The sequence below is a fragment of the Phocoena phocoena genome, chromosome 1 (genome assembly GCF_963924675.1).
Source record: "Phocoena phocoena chromosome 1, mPhoPho1.1, whole genome shotgun sequence".
NCBI lineage: Eukaryota > Metazoa > Chordata > Mammalia > Artiodactyla > Phocoenidae > Phocoena > Phocoena phocoena.
Window position 1 is genome coordinate 126,745,013 of NC_089219.1, and position 21,701 is coordinate 126,766,713.

Consider the following 21,701-nt stretch of genomic DNA (forward strand, 5'->3'; position numbering starts at 1 on the left):
AGTGAGGACCCAGGAAATCCTACAGAAATTCCCTCAAGTCAGAGCTGCCTCCTGCCTTCCAGCAAAGTAGAGGATGATTTCCTCCAATCCAAAAATAAAGAGTCATTCTTATTTTTCTGCGGTCTGGTCTTCTGGTGAGTCAGATGCTCCAGACTCTAGTTAATTAGTATCTCAAGAGACAGCTGGGGCAAAGCCCACAGACGACAGCAGAAACATTCAGTCCCAGCTTCTGAGGCTTGTGTTGGAGGAAGAGGAACTGGAGCAGGAAGGGGTGGTGGGTGGAGAGTTGGGGCTTGTGATACAGTCCTGCTCTGGTCCACAGCTAATCTAAAGGAAATTCCATGCCCTTTATTCACAAGTATTTACAGAAAACTGCGGCAAATAAGCTACAGTTATAGTCAAGTCTGTCGGGAAGGCCACAAGTCGGTGGAGGTTGAGTGAGGTGACCAAGAGAAGGATGGGTCTCTGAAAATGAGACGAAAAATTAAAATAATTATATTTTCCCAGAAAAGATAAAAGAAAGCTCTCATCCTATGTACCCCCTAAGGCTTAGTATAATCTTTTTCTAGATTCCAGATATTCTGCCATCTAGGCTACTTCTCTTAGGAAACTCCATCATTCACTGAGCTTTTTGGGAGAGAGACGTTATCATATGACTTTTGTTTTCCTAGCAGGTCACATAGGGGATTGGCTCCATAAAGTCTGTAAAATTTTTTCTAGCACTCGTGACTTCTGGTGATCCAGCAAAGCTGCAGTATCAGTACCACCTAGCAGCCAGTAATTTAATGTCATATATCCTGACATAGGTTCTGTCTAATTAGAACATTTCTATCCTGGAGGAAATGGAAATCTCCTTATGATCTCACTTTCTATTGTCACTCTACTGCTATACCTGTCCTCTACTGCCAACACAAGTTCCTGCATGGTTTGAACATTTAAGACATGGTTAAAATGTGACTCGTTATTATATAAAGAAAAGTCAAGCTTTATACTCTTCCTTTTTCCCCTACTGTTCTATTTTCTTCAAAAATACTTTCGTAGATAACTTACCTTAAGGGCTTGGGTCAAATGCAGCATTTGTAAAAACTCCGTATGTTCCTAGGTGGCTAAAGAAGAGAAACACAAGGATGACCTGCCATATTATGCTTTGTCCTTGACCCCAGTCCTGCACATAGTTCCTGCAGAGACCATGGATTACCATCCCACCCCTGGAATTCTCTGCTTTTAGTGGGAAAGAGGAATAAAACCAAAGGGACTTTCAAGATCCCACTTAACAGCTCTGGGTAATTTGCATTGCACTTTATACCCATGTTATTGTTGATGCTTTGGGTACTGAATACTTGCTATGCCCCTGCTGCAGCTTCTTCTTGGTGAATTATAAAATTCCAGCCTTGATACTTGATCACGTGGCAATAGTTTTCAAAGAATGGTAGTACTGCTCCCTATAGGCATTTTTTGATTTTCATAACGATCGAGACTTACTATTGGCATTTAAGCAGGGGCCATGGGTGCTGGATGTCCTAATATGCATGGGGTGCAAAAGAATTGTCTTACGCACTCCACATAACTTTAGAATAGCTACTCAACGTTCATGGAGGTGAAAAATCTCTGAGCCTGCAACTTAACTGCTTTACATATAAATATTAAATTTTCTGTGCATCTTTTAAAGTGTAATTGCCATGTGAATTAAGGGAAGATAATAACAGGTTTTCCAACTCTTTACCAGAGTTGTTCATCATTTAAAAAAATCAGGTTGGTGTTGGCAACGGTTCTGATACTGCTTGAATCACTAACAGAATATTCCTCTCAGTTGACCTTTATGCTGTTGCCTTCATAGTGATTCTATTTGAATGAAGGTACAAGCATCTGATGACCCCATAGCATCTGCTTGTGTAGTGCCTCAGCTCTAGCATTTTATTTCCAAGTCACTTTCCCTTGTATTGCTCCTTTCTATTATCATTAGGGCACCTATTGATTTTTTAAAACATTATGTAGGGCTTCCCTGGTGGGGCAGTGGTTGAGAGTCCGCCTGCCGATGCAGGGGACGTGGGTTCGTGCCCCGGTCCGGGAAGATCCCACATGCCGCGGAGCGGCTGGGTCCGTGAGCCATGGCCGCCGAGCCTGCGCGTCCGGAGTCTGTGCTCCGCAACGGGAGAGGCCACAACAGCGAGAGGCCCGCGTACCGTTAAAAAATATATATATATGTATTGCTAGGACATATTATCTGTATATTTTCAGAACTAGTCAAGGGGACATTGCCAAAGATTTGTTTCAAAAAGGGGTCATCTGTATAATCATTCTGACATACTACAGTGAATTAAAAAGTCAAACTAGAAAAACTTAATCATAGAACATTTCCATCTTACCTTTGAGGGTTCAAGGGGCTTTTTCCTTCATCTGAAATAAGCAAGAAGACACAGAAGATTGGTTTCAGAGTAAAAAATGAGATGAGAGAGAAAGGTCATCAGTGATAGGGATTATTGGAGAGAGTCAGCAGACTGATTTCCAGATGGGCTCATTATAAGAGACGTGTAGGGAACATCCCTCCCTGAGAGGTGGGACCTGTTTTAGGCTAAATTAAATGTTCAACGATATGTAACTCCAGAGTGTGCTCATCTTTCTCCTCTTCCCTTTCAGTAACAACCTCTCCTCCTACCTCTGGTCCCTTCCTTCATCTTCTTCGCTACTCTTGGTTGTTGTTGAGACCATTGGTTCTCGAAACTCATTTCTTTGGCACTGGAGGCCCTCTATCTTTGCATCCTTTGTCACACTCCCTCAGTCATTATTTGGGCAAGCTAAGCGAGTAAACAAATCCAACCCAACATAACAGTGGATGTTTTTCTCCCCTGATCACATATGTGATTGGGGGCCTCCCGTCTTAATCCAAGCAATGGACTCTGATAGTGGAAACTTTAAACATGGCAGCAGGTCTGTCAATCATCCCATGGGTAGATATAAAAGGAAAAGCATCTCATGCCTAAATACATTTAGAAAATATTAAGTGACATGAAGATGAACAAGTATATTTATTACAGGGCATGATTGAGCCTTCAGTGTAATAATGAATGTGCACTTTGAATTTGCAGGGGAGGGACAGAGTATGCAGCATTTTCCTAGTATTTGACCATAGCATCCGAGAAAGTTTAAAATCAAATTGGTACAGGTCAAGGGAAAATTCCCCATCTCCACAAATGAATTTATTTATTATAAAGATATTGGAGGATGGATGGCTGCTGGTCCCTCTCCACAGTTCAGAGGGTTCCCTGGAAATGTCTCAAAACTAAAGAAAGAACTTGGGGAAAATGCAGGAATAGGGTGATTCCTACATGGTAATGGAGATTAGGATGCAGGTCTTAGGAGCTCTCACCTCTGCCTTCCGGATTTGGTTAACCAAGCACAGATGTTGCATGGAGGGACTGGTTGTAGCTTTTTGGTCTTTAAGTAGTGTTATTGTTTGTCTATTGTCCTATTTACTCACTCACAGAAGAGTATATGAGGGAACATTAGAAAACCAGCCTAATGTGATGGTGGCTGTGTGAAGGGAGAGAGCATGAGAATAGGAAACAAGGGGTTCTTCCTCTGAGCAGTTAAAAATAGGTAGGGTGGGAGGGAGGGAGACACAAGAGGGAAGAGATATGGGGATATATGTATATGTATAACTGATTCACTTTATTACAAAGCAGAAACTAACACACCATTCTAAAGCAGTTATGCTCCAGTAAAGATGTTTAAAAAAATAGGTGTGGAAATCTCAATTCCATGAGAATGCTGGCAGGTACTTTTAACATAGCCACTTTCTGTTCCTGGATTTGAGCATCCCTGACCCCTCTGATACCCCCACTTACTTTCCATGAGGAAAGATCAAGAGACCCATTATCTTATTAGAAGAGGATTGGCTTATTACTGGCTTCTCTTGTTGCAGAGCACAGGCTCTAGGCATGCGGGCTTCAGTAGTTGTGGCACATGGGTTCAGTAGTGTGGCGTGCGGGCTCTAGAGCGCAGGCTCAGTAGTTGTGGAGCATGGGCTTAGTTGCTCCGCGGTATGGGGATCTTCCCGGACCAGTACTCGAACCTGTGTCCCCTGCACTGGCAGGCAGATTCTTAACCACTGTGTCACCAGGGAAGCCCCTTGTTTTCTTTTAACGCAAATGTTTTCAGACATGAACTACTGAAGTTGTCGTTTCACTGCCCCGCCCCAAATCACATGAAAGAAGAAAATAAGGAGAATATTCTTTCCTATTTACCTTTTTGTCGGCAACGCTTTCTTAGCAGAGCCAGGAGTAGCCCACCCGTCACTAAACCTGTTGTAGAAGCCACTGCTCCACCAAAATAAGTCAAGGCTTCCTGGATAGTCAATGGCCCCGCTGCAAAATAAACACATGCACGCGTGCAAGACATAAGAAGGGTATTGTGCAGAAGACCGTCATTCCCCCAGGAGGTCCCCAAGAACTCTAAGATGTGAGATCAAGTAAGTCATCAAAGGTCCTGGCAGTGCTAACAACCCGGCACAGAAACATCTGGAACTCATAAACTACTGCAACAGAATGGGATGCACGCAGGGCCTGATTTTCTTCCTAATGCTTAAATATCAAACATAATTTCCAAAGGAGTCAGGGTAAGGACTCAATAAAAGGAATTACATGATTAAATGGTAGACACAATAAATGGAAGTTTGGATAAACAAAATAAACTGTGGGTAATTGGGGGGGGACAATTGAACACTTATGTGATGAAAAGTAGTTACAACAAGCTGCTAGAGAAAAGAAATGAAAAAAAGGGAGGGGGATGACATAAACCTTACAAACAGATGGAGCTTAATTAAGGAAGACATTGTATTTTTGGAGGTATATGTTAAACAAAGATCTTCTGAGATAAATTAGGATTCTGCACTAAATAACCTTCAGTTTAAAACATTTTGAAACTTCAAGATGTACTACACACAGATTATAAAGAAATGAGAGCATTCATTTCACAAACTGGAGCTTTGAAAAAGGAGTGGTGATTGTTTACACAGAGTCACCGAATTTGATTCCCACTGCTTTGCATGAGGTACAGAGATGCTGTCTGATTCATTGTGAAACAATTATTAAATGCAGGGGGAAACCCAGTGATGGAAAGCAACCACTGTCAGAAATACTCAGAGGAGAAACACTGATTTCATTATTTTCCATATCAAAGCGACTTCCTAACCCATATGAGAAATAAACCTTGGCACGCTGGCATGATAGCTGACCACTGGCCATCCTCTTGGCACACTGCTCTCGCTGAGCCACTAAGTAAATGACCCTCTGGGCAACGGAAGCTGCAGGTTGATCCATAGCTGAAATTTCCCAGAGGGTTGGAGCAGTTCATCACTATTGGCTCAGTAACGTGTAGCTTGGAGCATTTGACAGCTGCAGAAAAAAAGAAGGCGGGAAAAACAAACATATAGAATGAACACAAAAGAGATTATGGATTCATTTGAAACCTGGCTAGCGTTGCCATCAGATGAGGTAGAATACAAAAGATCAGAAAGGAAATGAGCTACTTTTGACATTCCCACTAGCCCTTCCAACCTCACATTCTTTGAGATATCCACTCAAAGAATGATAGCCAAAGAACTAGGATGGGCACATAGTGGCAATTCAATAAATACCTGCCAGTGGATTGGTCGATCTTACCTACCAAAATGCTATTTACAAAATTTTGCTTCTCAAAAATACTGTTGTCCTAAATGTCATTATTGCTACCATTGACAAGAAGCTGGCATGTCAGCACGTATTTCTTAACATAACAAGTGTTCGGCATAGCTGGCCTCTGGACGATTGAAAGAGGTAGAGACTTCCATACTCATTAAAATATTTGTCAGGGAATTTCAGGCTATTCTCCTAAATTTGTGGATAGAAAACTAAATATAACTCAAATTTAACTCAACTCAGGAAACTGAATTTAACTCAGACAAATGTTACTGAGCAACAGTGACATTTGCAAAGCACTGTGCTGTGCGTCCTAGGGAATACGGTGATGAAAGAGACACAGTGCTTCGTGCACAGGGCGATAGGTCTTCAAGTGGTATCAGTCATGATTTATCTTTTTATTTAGCTTCCAATTATGAAAATACGGAATATTTACACTGCCACATCATTAACAGAATTGTAACTTACATTTCACAATTCATATAGCTGGTCTCGTGTTCAGCGTGTGTATTGTTCTAACACATTTTGGACATTTACATATGTTTCCTCCTTTAGGTCTTTGAGTAGCAGGGCATTACCTTGTGACATAAGGAAGGGGAAAAGTTGGTATGCTTCTTGTACATTGCTTCTAATTGGGATCGGTGTGGATTTCATGGAGGAGCTGACACTTGAAGTGGTCATTGGGGTTGGATGGGATTTCGACAGGCATGTACAGTGACTAGCGTGCTGGAAGATAGCATCAGAACTGCCTGTTCCTTTTCACATTACCTCTGCATGCTGGAGCTACTGCTGTCCATTGTCCAGAAGGTCTGCATCGGAGAGCACTATCTCCCATGAGTGTGAATCCAGCTTTGCATCCAAAGTGGCAAGTGGTATTCAAACCAAAGGTTCCCAGATGATGCTGACAGGACATTGTTCCTTGCTTTGGAGTGATGAGGGATGGGCATTGCACCTCTACAGTAGGAGCTGATACTATGTCTGTTGTGAGAAAATGTTTCAATTTAGAGAGCTCCCAATTAGAAGGAGCACGACAGAGTTAAGACTGACATAGGGGGCTTCCCTGGTGGGGCAGTGGTTGAGAGTCTGCCTGCCGATGCAGGGGACATGGGTTCGTGCCCCTGTCCGGGAAGATCCCACATGCCGCGGAGCGGCTGGGCCCGTGAGCCATGGCCGCTGAGCCTGCACGTCCGGAGCCTGTGCTCCGCAACGGGAGAGGCCACAACAGTGAGAGGCCCGTGTACCGCAAAAAAAAAAAAAAAAAAGACTGACATGGAATAACTGCCTTCCACTCCTTTCATAATCAGGGAGGTTCTAGCAATACCTCCTTAAGGAAGTTAAGGAAAACTATTAAAATCAGGTACGGAAAACCAGATGAGAAAAATGATCTAAAATTGTCCTTGGAGAGATGATTCTCCTGGCCAGAAGAAGAAATTGGAGGTTGTGTGTGTGTGTGTGGGGGGGCGTCAATGTCACTGATACTAAAAACAAAACAAAGCCAGAATAATTGGTGCAGAAATATAAGAATTCAGTAGAAAGAAATATGTATAGGCCAATTGCTTGCTCAGTGCTTTTTTTTTTTTTTTTTGCTGTATGCGGGCCTCTCACTGTTGTGGCCTCTCCCGTTGCAGAGCACAGGCTCCAGACGCGCAGGGTAAGCGTCCGTGGCTCACGGGTCGAGCCGCTCTGCGGCATGTGGGATCCTCCCGGACCGGGGCACGAACCCGCGTCCCCTGCATCGGCAGGCTGACTCCCAACCACTGCACCACCAGGGAAGCCCATCAGTGCTGCTTTATTGGGAGGTGGTATTGTCCTCTGGCCAAAGGTCAGCATGAAATGTGAGGCGTGGATATTGCCACTGGCTGTCACTAACTTGCCACGTGGCAGAAAGATGGCAGTTGACCCCTCTCCACTTCAGTTCCTTGATTTGAAACACTGGACCGGTGACTACACCCCTAGTGCTCTCTCCTGGCGATGAAGCAATGGAAACCATTCAATCAACTCAACAAAGCTCTTTGAGACAAAGAGGCCACAATTACGAAAGAAAATCCGTGCTTAAGAATCGGTGTTATCTTTTATTCACAAATGTGAAAAAGTCCTGTCACTCCTTATACATTTTTAAATCCAGGCTGTGTTTCCTAGACCCCAGTAGATAACCCACTTCATGACAAGAAGTGGAGCTTTCACAATAATAATGATATCATGTGTACCTGTCATATACTAAGAGTGTATATAAGTGTTTGTTATTTTTGTTGAGGAAATTTCCAGAAGAGCTGTCCCGGCAAGTGTATCCTGTTTTACCGTCACAGGTCGGTCGGGGTGCTGTCCATCTTCCAGAAGCTGTGCATTCAACATGGCTGGACCCCTCCAGCTTAAAGCCCTCGTTACAGGAGAAATGGCAGGTGGAGCCAGCAGTGAATTCTCCGTGAGTGTCAGGACAATACAGGCTTCCCCGCTCTGGGGCAGACAGTTCTGGACACTTGATGGCTGGAGAATCAAATCAAGATGTCACATTTGGAATGTCACAATCTCCAAATTGATTTGGAAGCCCTGTTTTGCACCAAATTTATTCATTTTCAACAAATATTAACTACTTATTGAGCTCCCACTGTGTCAGGTGTTTTGCTAGGTAGCAGGCGTTTCACAATGAGCACAGCAGGTCATGAAGTACAAAGGGCAGGGGGAGGGACGGTGGGCTTGCAGAGAGGAGTATAGGAAGAAGTCAAGGATTTAGGCAGTCATCCTCAAGAATTCACTATTTCATCCTCTTCTCTCTACACCTGCTGCTTTAGAGACCTCAGAGCCTCCCCCCAGCTCTCACTGTCCTTTCTGTATAAATGCAGTCCAGGTTTTCACTTCTGTCCTTCCTCCTGCCTGAGACTACTTCCGGTTAGATATCCTGCTGTCTCCACAAATTCAACACATCTAAACCTGCAATGATCATCTTGGGTCCTAAACTACTGTTTCTTCCATTTGGATCCCCCGGCTTTTTTTTTTTTTTAACCACAGTTTCATAGCACAGGAAAGCTCAAAACCTCCTGGTGAAGCTAGATTCGTTCCTGGGAAGTCCCTGAACTGACCTCATGTGTTCTTGCCTCTGGTTCTTGGCTCGCACTGCCCTAATTTTTTTTTCAATTTGTACTGAATAAAATCCCACCCATCCTCTAGGATCCAAATGAACACAGCCTCTCTTAAGCCTCTGCTGATCACTGCATCCTGAAGTCTTCTCCTCTGAAAGCATCAGTTTTTTCTTTGAACTCATATGCTGTCATATCACATGTCATCTCTTCCCTCTTCTCCTGGATAGAAAGCTCCTAAAACCCAAGAACCATAAATCTTTGTGTCTCCCACAATTCACACTGCAGGAGCTCAAGAGGTGGTGCTCAACCACCATATGCCAAGTGGATGAGCAAATGAATTTTTAATTTACTATTTTCCTCAAAAACTGTTTTGATAAGTTATTGCGGTTACCTATTTCTCTTAGGATCATGTCTTTCTCCCCACGAAGGTCTCTGACATAAGACTGTTATTTATCAACAAATATTGGATTATTGACAAACTGAGGGACTATTCTTTCTTTAAATCCAAGACTATCTGAAAGCAATGCCTTGGTCAGATAAGGCTCATTTTGCTTAGCTATTTTGCTTTTTAAAAAAAATCTCTTGAAGTCCTATGTAATGCCTCATGGAAAAGTGATGTATTGGCTTTTACGTATTGGCCCACGTGCTTTTTGGTGGCAGGCTATTCACTAAAGGATTGTGGATCCTTACTGTGTGAACCCATTCAAACAGCCAAAGTAACCTACTGAATTTCGGTTTAGAACTCTCAAATTTTTGAGTAATTAATAAATCCATACCTCTCAGATCAATTCCATTTATCAAACATTTATTAAACATATCTCTTGGCGTAAGTCATAGACATTAAATCATTTATGAACATTTTCACTAAAATAACCTTTTCAATATCTCCAAGAATTTCATATTTAAACCCAAGAAAATACATAATGTCAATTGCATGAGAGCAGGGACCTTGTCAGCTCTTTTCAACACTGTGTCCCAGGCAACAGTGCCTGGCGCAAAGTAGGGGGCCCAAAAATATTTGTCAAATGAACGAATAGGTTAGCACAATTTAATTTGGACTCATTCTAAAAAGTATTTTTACATGGTGTGAAAAGAAACAAGAGGAGTTACTATTTTAAAAAATGGATTTAAGTGACCCCTAGTATACAAAGAGAATTACTACAGCATTAAATCTACTTAGAGGATATTGCTTTGGTCTCAGTCTTTTTCTGACAAGGTTATAGATATAGCCTTTTGTAGCTAGGAAAGTCTCTAATCCTTCTTCTGTAAACATGAACCTTGTTGACTCTAAGGACTAACTTGTGTAAGGAAGCATGTTTTCTTGTCTGAGGGGCAGCTTTGGTGAGGTTCATGGAAGCCTAGCCCAGAACGGGCAAGTGGTGGGCACTCAGCAAACATGGGCTGAATTAAATTTGTGGAGCTGTCAAGGAAGTTGTTGGAGTGAAGGGGCCTAGTGCGGATGTAGAGGAAGAGCTTTTTACTAAGGAATGACCTCTGTGGGTAACTTTAAAAAGTAGTCATATTCTTGAGCCTACTCTAAAACTTTACCAAAACCTGAGTCATTACAAGAAGAATAGAAAATGGATAAGGGTTGCTTTTATCACCATACTTAATGCTCTATATTTGTGGACTTAAAGCCCGTGCTGCCTACTGGAAAGGTCTTCATTGATATTTTTCTGTAATCCATGAAGTAGCTGTACATGATTGCCTGTGACTTCATGAATTATTAGGATCACTAGCACTCTATTATTATCTTGTGACATATTTAGTTAATTCTCTGTTTCTTTGTATTATCTCTTTTTACTTGAGTTGGATACAGTTTTGTCAAGAATTTTTTGGAAAGAAGATGTATTATAAATAATAAATTTAATTGAGTTGGCTGTTCTAAACTCAAAGTTTAAAAATAAAGGCTAGGAATCTTCATGGAGTCAGAGAAATGTTGGGGGAGTGGAGATATAAAACAGATGTGAGCGAGCCAGGCCAGAGCTTAGAGGGCACCAGTTTGCTATATTTTAGAACTTGGATGAGCAAGGATGTGGCAGAAGGGCAGAGCTAGGATTGGGATTTGAAGCCAGGACCCATCCCTCCCCATCAAGGTGAGGTTGGTCATTAGCAGTTGGGTCCAGCAGCCAAACATGGTCTCCAGAGGGCCAATGACAAAGTGATTGGGAAAACAGTAATCTGTGTCAGGATGGTGGCTCAACAGGTGGTGACATGGGGGACACAGAAACCAGGTATAAGCAATTCAACACTGCTTAGGTTCAGGGAAAGGAATTCAGGTCCTTGGGGTCGGGGGGGCGGGCAAAGGCTGGGAGGAGACTGGAAAATACAGGCAGAGCTCAGGTCCTAGAGAGACCAGGAAACTGGCGTTCTAACCAAAAGGGAAATATCTGTGGACCTACTCAAAAAATGGAACCTCACATTGTGCTGTGAAGCAGGAGACTCAGCATTGCCCCTGCCACACCACCCCTCCTTACTTGGTGGCCCTCAAGCCCCTTTGATATAGCCCAGGACTCTGAAAAACACCATGTGAAAAATCAAGGTTCAGTGCTGAAGGGTTAAAAATTCATGGACTCAGGCGTATGGGAAAAGAAGAGGAACTATCTGCCTAAATCTGGAGAATACGTTTAGAGAATGAGGTAGAAACAGGGACAAAAGCCAGAGCTAATGATCAGGTGCACACAGGTTTGACAATTCCAAAGCTCATAGTTGACTAAAGCCGCTGCCCCTGGTCAAGTTTGGTTCTAGACACTGGGCAGGGCTAGGCCTGAAGGGTGGTGGGCAGATGCTACCTCGTGTGGAGAAAAGGAGGTGGAAAGGAGTGAGGGGAAACGGGGGCTTCAGAGATTACAGATTTAACAACCATGTTGATTGCATATATGATTTAAACTTTAGATATTTCTTAGGGATTTTTTATTCTTTAGCTTTAAAACAGAATGTGGAAAAACAGAGCTTATGATAAATGCCCATGGAATAAACAAACAAGTGATTGAGAAATAAGTGACGAAGCCCTAATGATATCAGCCATAAATGTTCTAGATTCCTCTGGTGGCTTGTAGTATATCTTTTTAACAGCAGGTGATAGCATTTTATGTCCTTTAGTCTACAGAATTCGTGTCCAGGGAAGAGACCTCAGAGTTGTTGTTGTTGTTTTTTTACATCGTTACTGGAGTATAATTGCTTTAAAATGTTGTGTTAGTTTCTGCTGTGTAGCAAAGTGAATAAGCTCTATGTGTACATATATCCCTATACCCTCTCCCTCTTGCGTCTCCCTCCCACCCTCCCTATCCCACCCCTCTAGGTGGTCACAGAGCACGAGCTGATCTCCCTGTGCTATGCGGCTGCTTCCCACTAGCTATTTTACATTTGGTAGTGTATATATGTGCATGCCACTCTCTCACCTCATCACAGCTTCCCCTCCCCGCCGTGTCCACAAGTCCATTCTGTACGTCTGCGGCTTTATTCCTGTCCTGCCCCTAGGTTCATTAGAACCATTTTTTTTTAAGATTCCATTTATATGTGTTAGCATACAGAGACCTCAGAGTTGATCTTGTCCACTCTTCTCCTTTTGGAATCGAGAAAATCAAGGGTGTGACGTGATTTACATGGTCCATGACTCCATGGAAGAGCAATACAGGTCTTCTTTGGATATTAATCTAGTGCTCATTCCACGGGAAGGAAGAAGTATTTAGCTCTTTTCACTAATAGATTTCTATCAACGTATTTTCTCATTTGATCCCTCTCATTCTCTCATTTGATCACTCATTTCCGGCAACTAGACAAGAGCAGTGGAAAAGAGTAAATTTACAAGTGACTGACCCGGGATTTAGAAACCTGCCACTGTGTGGCAGTGTAGTGTAGTGTTGTGGTAAAAGCTCTGGCCCTGTAATCAGGCTAGACCTGGGCTTGAATCCTAGCTCCTTACTTCCTATCTATTAGATCTCTGCCAGCTGTTTATCTTCCATTTCCTCATCTTTAAAACGGGGAGAGTGACAGCCATGTTAAGGATAGTTGTGTGGATTAAATGCAAAAATGCATATGAAATAGCTGGTACTTATTTACACAAGCAATAAAAATTAGCTATTACTGCTGGTATAGTACACAGAACAATAGAACAATGGCAACTTTTGAAAGTAAACATGAGCTATAAATTAATCAATGCATAAACTTCTATGTTAGAGTATACTATATACTAGGTAGGTGTCAGTCAGATGTTTCGGGGGAATCAAAGACCCTTGCCTTTGAGGATCTACTAATTCATTGTCAATAGGGCTTGAGCTTGAATAAATTTAACCAGTAAATGATAAGCTTCAATTCAACAGATACTTGTCACACACCTACTTTTTTTTCTGTCTAGTTGCTGCAGGAAATACAAAGGTGAATGCGGCACAGTTGCTGCCCTCAAGGAGCTCATAATCCATATAGAAGTTGAGCAACGAGAAACATACACAGATAGTTAAACTGTGAGATCCTTGAGGGGTTGGGATGAAATCACATCCCTCCCTGAGTAAGCTCAGTGTCTGGGGCTTAGTAGTGCTCAGCGAAGGTGGATGTGGGAATGAATGAGTAAGAGTGTAGTAGAAAAATCCTTTATAACGAAGTAAAAGTCCCAGTAACATAGCTGAACTTCATCACTTACTAATAGTGTGAATTTCGACCAGTTACATAATCTCTGAGCCTCTATTTTCCCATCTGTAAAATAGAGACAATACTGCCTGTCCTCATTATTTTAGAATTGTAATAAACATCAAATATCACAGTGACACTAAAACATGTTATAAAACTATGAAATGTTTAAAGTTATTATTATAAGACTATTCAGAGAAGACTTCCCTGGTGGCGCAGTGGTTAAGAATCCACGTGCCAATGTAGGGGACATGGGTTCAAGCCCTGGTCCGGGAAGATCCCACACGCCGCAGAGCAACTAAGCCCGTGCGACACAACTACTGCCTGAGCTCTAGAGCCTGCGAGCCGCAACTACTGATCCTGCGAGCCACAACTACTGAAGCCCGTGCACCTAGAGCCCACGCTCTGCAACGAGAGAAGCCACCGCAGTGAGAAGCCCGCGCACCACAACGAAGAGTAGCCCCCGTTAGCCATGACTAAAGAATGACCGTGCGCAGCAATAAAAACCCAATGCAGCAAATAAAGTTATATTAAAAAAAAAGAATATCCAGAGAGAGAGAGAAAAGCTTTTGGTCTAGATTGTTATGCTTTGTGGAGAAAGCTTCCTTTAGCTTAGGAACAGGTTTACATGAATTGCTGATGATCCTTCATTCTATACGGTTACTTGAGAAGCTGTAAGAGAGGATAGACCTGTGGTCCTACCGTCACACGTTGGTGGGGAATCTGTCCAGCGTCCAGATGGAGTACAGTCCAATCTTTCCGGTCCAGATAAAGAGAATCCCTCATCACAGGTGAACTGGCATGTGGTCTTATACCTGGAATCTCCAAGAGGCTGGACACAGGTCTTTGTTCCATTCTGAGGGTTTGGGAGAGGTGCACAGGTAACGGCTGCCGTGGGCATGGCCGAGGAGGAGAGAGGAGGTTGTTTTAGAACACAGCAACTTAAATCAGTGTGTGTGTGTGTGTGTGTGTGTGTGTGTGTGTGTGTGTGTCCGTCCTTAACATACCGTGGCAGCATGGGGTTAGAAATGATTGTTTGAATTTCATGGTGCTTTGTCACCTGGTAGAAGTCTTGTACGTGTGAAATAGCAGCAGTTGACAGTGGATTGGTATCCTGAAATGCTCACCGCCAAAGAGCTTTAGAGGTGATTTAAAAGGGAACTGGTTCTTTGTTGGGAAAGATAATGATGCAGCTCATGTTAGTTGCCCCTGGACAGGAGAAGGACTGGCTGCTTCCTTGATACCTTCTTCAGAGATAGACCTAATCACCTTGCCATAAAACAATGACAAGTGATTGGAAATAGGGAAGTGGAGTAAAATACTTTTTCCCCTTCCAGAAGTTCCTTCCACCAACCAAGTGGTGGAAAGAATCTGGGTCCAAAGCCTGCCTCTGTTACTTACTAGCAATGTATCTCTGGACAATAAGCTTTCTGAATCTCAGTTGCTTCATCTATGAAATGGGAGAAAAAACAATCCTTGCCTTGCAGGGATCCTCAGTTATACAAAATAATAAGTTAACTAAATCATAGGCAAAAAATAAATTTAAAAATATTTTAACAATCATGACACAAAGTAGGAACATAATGTAACTGGCCATCTGCAGATGCTCTTCCCACCAGTCTCATCCTACAATGACCAGCCCCAGATGACACTACTTGTTCACCTATAAAAAACAGTAAATAAGGTCTCATGGTGCTTTGCCACAGCTTATCCATGTGGAGTTTGTGGTGCTAGAGGACTTGATTTGGTTGGAGATCATGCTCTGTGACTATTGGCAAGTCACTTAACCTCTCTGAACCTCAATATGTTCACCTTTAAAATGTGGAGAATAGCTCCCAGGATTTTTACAAGGCTAAAAAGTGAAAACACTCTGTATGCAAATGTTAATGGCTGCCAAGATATCCCTCAGCCAATTAGTGAAATAAAGCTCAGATTAAACATATTGGCATTAAAAAATGAAGGCTAAAGGCTAAGAGAACGCATGGTTTAAGGTGTTTCTTCTTCACTGTTTGGCCTGATTGGGTAGTGTATGGTTTTAAACCAGAGACAGTGGTGGTGTGGATGAACCTAGGGCCATTTCCACTGATTTGAACTGCTTGAGGTCTTGAGAGCATTTTCTATTTCTCTTTCTCTCTCTTCCCTTCCTCCCTTCTCCTTTCCAGCTACATTTCACCCCCAACCCCCCAATCTCATCCCTTGGCCGAAAGACCTAGTCATTTTCTGCCACTTGAAGTCTTTCTGCATTCAGTGTGGGAGTGGTGGGTAAGGGAGAGCAGGCAAGTCAAGCAGCCTATAAACTGTAAGGACAAATTGGGAGGGTGTTGGTACCATGAGTCCATTTGCAGCTCTTTTGTGGCCTTGCCTTCTGATAGCTCGGGTGGGGATACAGGGGCAAGGGGGACCTTGCAAAGGGAAATTGAGAACACTCTTTCAAGAGCATTACAACAGCTTGCGAGTGCAAGCCTCGTGGTACCTTCCTGCACAGACCACATTTGGGTATTTCACTTGATGCTTGCCCGGCAACAAGAGGAGAAAGTTCAGTCAGAGTAAACAAAGAACTAAAAGCGGAAGGAAAGTGGAAGGTCACAGGAAGCCATGGTGAGTGTGAGCCTCCTTGCTGTGAAACACCCACAGGTGGGCCAGTGTGGGGCAATGAACTGCAATCTGTGCCCTGAGCAGCCCAGGGTCGTTCGGAAGGGTGCTAAGCATTGTAACACCCTCCTCAGGGGCTCCAAGTTCTTCCCCAAAGCTGTGTGGACTTTGTAGTATATTCAGCCTTCAGTGTAGCCCAGGTGACAGCTGAAGAACCAAGGCCACAAGCCTCACCTTGGTCTCTGCAGACCCAGCTCAGAAGGTGTGCCCATCCCTAGCCCCTGTGGCTTGCCATGCTCTCTTGTGCCTGGGGCTAAAGGACATGCAGTTCTATTGAGTTGGTCAGCCCCTTCGTTCGTTCGTTCGTTCATTCATTCATTCACTCACTGTTGACCTAACTTAACAGTAGTGTGTACGTGTGTGTGCATGTGTGTGCTTGTGTGTGATCTGAATACCAAGTGGTTTCCTTTTTATTAAAAACATGTTTCTGCCTGCTTTCACTCCTGTCGGAAGTGGGTACGAAGTGAAAAGCAAAGGCCAACAACGCAGAATTGGCTGGTATTTTACCTACCTAATTTTATTATTAAAATTGTATATATATGCATCATAAAAAATACTAATCACGTGGAGGAAAAAGTGGGAAAGTATTGGAAGAATTCATACAAGAAGGGAGAAACATAGCCAGTGTGTCTGTTTTAGGGTTGGGTATTTGGGGGAGGTATTTAAGAGGATTTTTTTGTTTCTCTATTTCCTTATTTTTCTGTAGCTTTTATAAATAAAAATGTTATTTTTTTAAAAGCAGTATTTGCCATAAATATAAGTAAATATTTGGATACAGGGAGTAGAAAAAGGAATGGGGAGTAGAAAAAGCGTATATCTGTCCTTCAGTTCCTAAACACAGATGATTAAAACCAGTTCTATTCCACACAGTAACTGCCTTTACTTTATATCAAGTGTAATGCAGACAAATATGCTTATGCTGAATATATGTATACTTTGTTTCTTCTGAGAATCCTGTTGACCTTGCATGTACAGATTAGTTTCTTCCTCTTTTCATCAGTCTTCACTTTATCCTAAGTGGATTTCTCCAGTCTTAACACAGATCTTGGAGGATGTTTGCAGCCAGGCACCTGTAAATTCTGCCCCTCCCATTCCACTATTAAAGCCGGGAGCTACCCCCCATTCCACCATTGTACTCCGTGGTTCCTAGGAGCAAAGAGCCAGATCAGTCTTGGAACAGCCATCCTGAGGCTAGCTCTTCCCTCTGGCCTTCTTTCCAGATACTATCTTCAGCCAAGTGAGAACAGTCCACCTGGTTCATGATAGGAGCCCTTATGTCCTGGGAAAGGCCCCAGGACAGAGCTGGAACCAGGCCACCACCACACCCACCCTGCCACCTTCCTGTTGCCAGACATCCTGTCGCTTGTGGTACCTGCCTAGCCCCTGAAGGCATTTGCATTTTGGATCCCTGGGTTACGTGATGACAGTGTTTATTCATTTTCCAGTCCATGTCAAGTTTCTGTCCCCTAAACAGTTACCACCTATAAAATACAGCTTTTTAAAATAAGCCTACAGTTTATTTCCAAGACACTGGAAAGAATTCATTTTACCTTGGCATTCTGGAAAAGGAGCATTCCAGTTCCCCGTATCCAAGCATTGCAGCACACTTGCTCCCACCAGGAGGAAGCCCTCATCACAGGTGAAGCTGCAGGTCGACTGGTACCTAAAGGCACCAAAGGGATGGGAGCAGTTCACCTGGGCCTTGTTTGAGGCTGGAAGATACTGGCACTGCAACGCTAAGGAGTGAGGAAGTGAGAAAGTAAGGGAGTGAGGAAAGTAATAAACAAGCACTCATTGATTTCCACCCCTTAACTCTTTCTAGTGCCAACAAGAGGGATTTCTGAATTGGGCATGTTTAACCTGGAGGACGAGAAAAGTGTCATATAATCCCAATGCCACATGAAGGACTTTAGGAGGAAATGTTGAGCCATCGTTAAGCATTTGGCAATATGTATTCATAGTTTTAAAAATATCGTACTTTTGGACCCAAGAATCTATGCTAAGTATGTAACAAGATGCATATCAAAAATCAGTTCAGAGAATTTTTATCATGATATTATTTGTGAGAGCAAAATATCAAAAATAAACATAAATGCCACTAATTAGAGGGCAAAAATTAACTATCGTGGATCCATGAAAGGAATATGACATATTTCACCTTGGAAAGATATGGGAGGTGTCTCAATGCACAATGTCAAGTGAAAAAGCAGGATAAAAATTATATACACGCCATGATCTCAATCATATAATGCAGATGGCCATAAATGGAGAAAACACATGTATTCTATATATATTAAGTCTTTTCTCATTTTTAAAAGGGGAGCAATAGTTTTAACTACCTCATGGAGTTCGACTAAAATGCTCAATAAATATTATCTATTCTTATTATTACTAATGGTAGTAGTAGCAGCAGCAGTAATAGTCTTTAAATCATTATAGCTATGCATCAGATGCAGACCTTGAATGTCAGAGTGGAAAACGCTAGGAAGGCCTACCAGGGGAGTTATCGAAACCACATAACTAGACGCTTAAGAGAACAGTCAATTCTCTCTTTTGGGTGATTAGACATTTACCTGACTGGAGACAAGAATGTCTCCAGTGACCCCTAAAGACCCTCTCCTTTTAAGCCTGTCAAAGGGCTCTCTGTGTCTTTGTCTCTCAGACAATACCTTCCCAGTACATCCCATTCCCCTCGCTAAGCGTCACCATCACGTTGTATGATGATCTATTCCTCTACTGCCGCACTTTTTCTTCAATTTTTTAACTGTAGTAAAATACACATAGCACGAAACTTATCTTTTACCACTTCACCATTTCTAAGTGTACATTCCAGTGGGATTAAGTACATTCATATTTTCGTGCAACTATCACCACCATCCGTCTTCAGAACATTTAACGGCAGCTACCTATTCCTCCTCTAGGCCCCAGCAACAACCATTCCACTTTCTGTCTCAGTGATTCTGACTACTCTAAGTACCTCCTATATGTGGAATCATTCAGTACTTGTCTTTTTGTGATTGGCTTACTATACTCAGCATAATGTCCTTGAGATTCATCCATGTTGTAGCATATGTCAGAATTTCCTTCCTTTTTAAGGTTGAATAATATTCCATTGTATGTATGTATATACCACGTTTTTCTTATCCATTCATCTATGATGGACACTTGGGTTGCTTCCACATTTTAACTGTTATGAATAATGCTGCTATGAACATGGGTGTATACATCTCTCTTCAAGACACTACTTTCAAACCACTGCCTCATTTTAAAATCAGGTATACTTAGACCCAGGGTTCACATAAATTGCTTGGGATCTCACATGAAATGCCAATATTTTCATTCCTGGGACATAAATTCTGTGTGGGGTACCTCTTGTAAAAAAAAAAAAAAATCTTCGTGATTTCCCTATATCTCAGTTCTTCAAGAGCAAAATATTGAGAACATGAACTATTTAAAGGAGATCACTTTGTAAAATCAGATCAGAGACATATGATTTACAAGGTAATGTTATGATCATTATTTTACCTACATTTGTAAAGCTCATAGCAGTTTTTTAAATAAATTTATTATTTTATTTTATTTATTTTTGGCTGCGTTGGGTCTTCGTTGCTGTGTGCAGGCTTTCTTTAGTTGCAACGAGCGGGGGCTACTCTTCGTTGTGGAGCATGGGCTCTAGGCGCCCAGGCTTCAGTAGTTGTGGTGTGCGGGCTCAGTAGTTGTGGCTTGTGGGCTCTAGAGCGCAGGCTCAGTAGTTGTGGCTCACAGATTTAGTTACTCTGTGGCCTGTGGGATCTTCCCGGACCAGAAATAGAACCTGTGTCCCCTGCATTGGCAGATGGACTCTTAACCACTGTGCCACAAGGGAAGTCCCTCGTAGCATTTTTAAGCTTGCATTTACACACACTAATCCACAACCACTAGTGAGGCGGGTAAGGGAGATAATAGTACTCTTATTTTGCAGGTGACACTGAGCTTTAGAGAGACCAAAAGCTTGTTGCCAGGAAATGACAGAACTGGACTAAATGTCTTGTCATTACCCTTCAACTGTTCCATGCTGTTCCTCATGCATAATTCTTTCCTCCCAGCGCCCCCTCCTTCATGCCACCTCACGACATCCACGTCAGTCCATGCAGCCCTCGCCTTGCGTTTCAGGATACTGTAATGAACACATGCCTAGGACTGCCCTCACTCACCACTTCATCCCGAGGGGCCACACAAAGGGCCTGGCACATAATAGAGTCTTAGTGAATGTTAGAATAATAAATGAATGACAGAACTAAATGCACATGCTGATGCCTTTAATAAGCTGAGAGGCAGGGAAGCAACGTTATGCTATCACAGTACCTTGACAGACTGGGGCTGGCGCTGTCCACTGTCCCAAATCAGCACATCGAACTGTGTCAGCTCCTCTCAGTGTGAAACCCTTAGCACAATGAAAGCTACAGTTGCTGTTGTACTGAAATGCTCTCGAAGACAGGGAGCAATCCATGCTTCCGTGGACAGGACTCTCCAGAGGCTCACAGGCAATGGCTAAACGGGAAAAGTGATTGTCTGATACTGGGCAGTAGAAGGGCTCAATTCTTTCTCAGAAGAGCCCCTTGAGAGATGCTCCATCTTTTCGACCCATACTGTCAGTACATGCAGAACCCTCAATCCTCCTTTTTCAAAAAGAGGTATCTGCCAGGAACACCTTGCCATGCCTCTGTTTACCTGGATCACTCACCTGCCCTTCAAGTCTCAGCTTAGACTTCACTTTCCTTAAGAAGCCTTCCCTGGCCACCCCAGCTCGGGCTAGAAGCTCTTCCAGTGTGCTCCCACAGCCCCCGTTCTTGAGCTGTTCATGCATTATTGTAATTCTGCCCCTCCCCTTAGACGGCAATCTCCTTGAGGCTGGTGTCATTCATCCAGAGTTGTATTCCCAGAGCCTGGAAGTGTTTCGGACATTGAAGGTGCTCTTTAGATATTTATTGGCAATATTTGTGAAATTGGATCTGGAAGGAGGAGATATAGAACAGACTGGACTTTTAAGGAAAAAGCTGGAACAACCTACCTTATTGTTGGCACTCCAATACCGAGCCCTATAAAATGATCCTGAAAGAGCCTTGTCTCTTGAACACAGGATGTCATCCTAAACAGACTTCAATTGCCAAGTGAGTGCAGCCCAAGGTCAGTTCCTGAGCACAATTAAGCCCCGAGTGACCTCAGTTCTGATAAAGACTGGCTTCCTCCTGCTTTTCCTTGACAAAGCCTGTCATCTCCAGGATACTTCTGGAGTTCATCAGAGTATAAAGATTACCTGTACACTGTGACCTTAGACCTCTGTTTTTTACAGAATCGGGGCATTTAAGAACCAAAGACCCTCTAGTGTTTCTCTCTTACTTGGCAGATGAGAAAAGTGAGGTTCAGAAATTTTAAATGACATCCCTAAGGTCTTATATGTAGACAGTAGTAGAGCTGGGTTTATAATCCAGGTCTCCCGGAAATTCCCTAATCCAACATTTAATTTCCCCCATATCCTAGTCCCCATTTTTGCTTTATAAGATGAAGGTGTGAGGCAATTACACAGAATTCAGTTTTGTGGTATTAGCTAACTGCCTAGAATTGTGTCACAACCTCTTTTTCAATGCAGTGGTTCCTTTGATCCTTTGTCAAAGGCTACCACTGAGGGCTA

General features: G+C 42.8%; 1 protein-coding gene across 1 annotated transcript in view; it reads right to left on the minus strand.

Moving 5' to 3' along the window:
* Positions 1-1,051: 1,051 nt before the first annotated feature.
* SELP (selectin P) overlaps positions 1,052-21,701 on the minus strand; it is a 34,055-nt gene continuing 13,405 nt past the window's right edge. Inside the window, 9 exon segments of the mRNA XM_065901103.1 lie at positions 1,052-1,106; positions 2,367-2,397; positions 4,245-4,364; positions 5,208-5,393; positions 6,444-6,653; positions 7,974-8,159; positions 14,081-14,266; positions 17,581-17,766; positions 20,375-20,560. Coding sequence (XP_065757175.1) covers positions 1,052-1,106; positions 2,367-2,397; positions 4,245-4,364; positions 5,208-5,393; positions 6,444-6,653; positions 7,974-8,159; positions 14,081-14,266; positions 17,581-17,766; positions 20,375-20,560 — 1,346 coding nt within the window.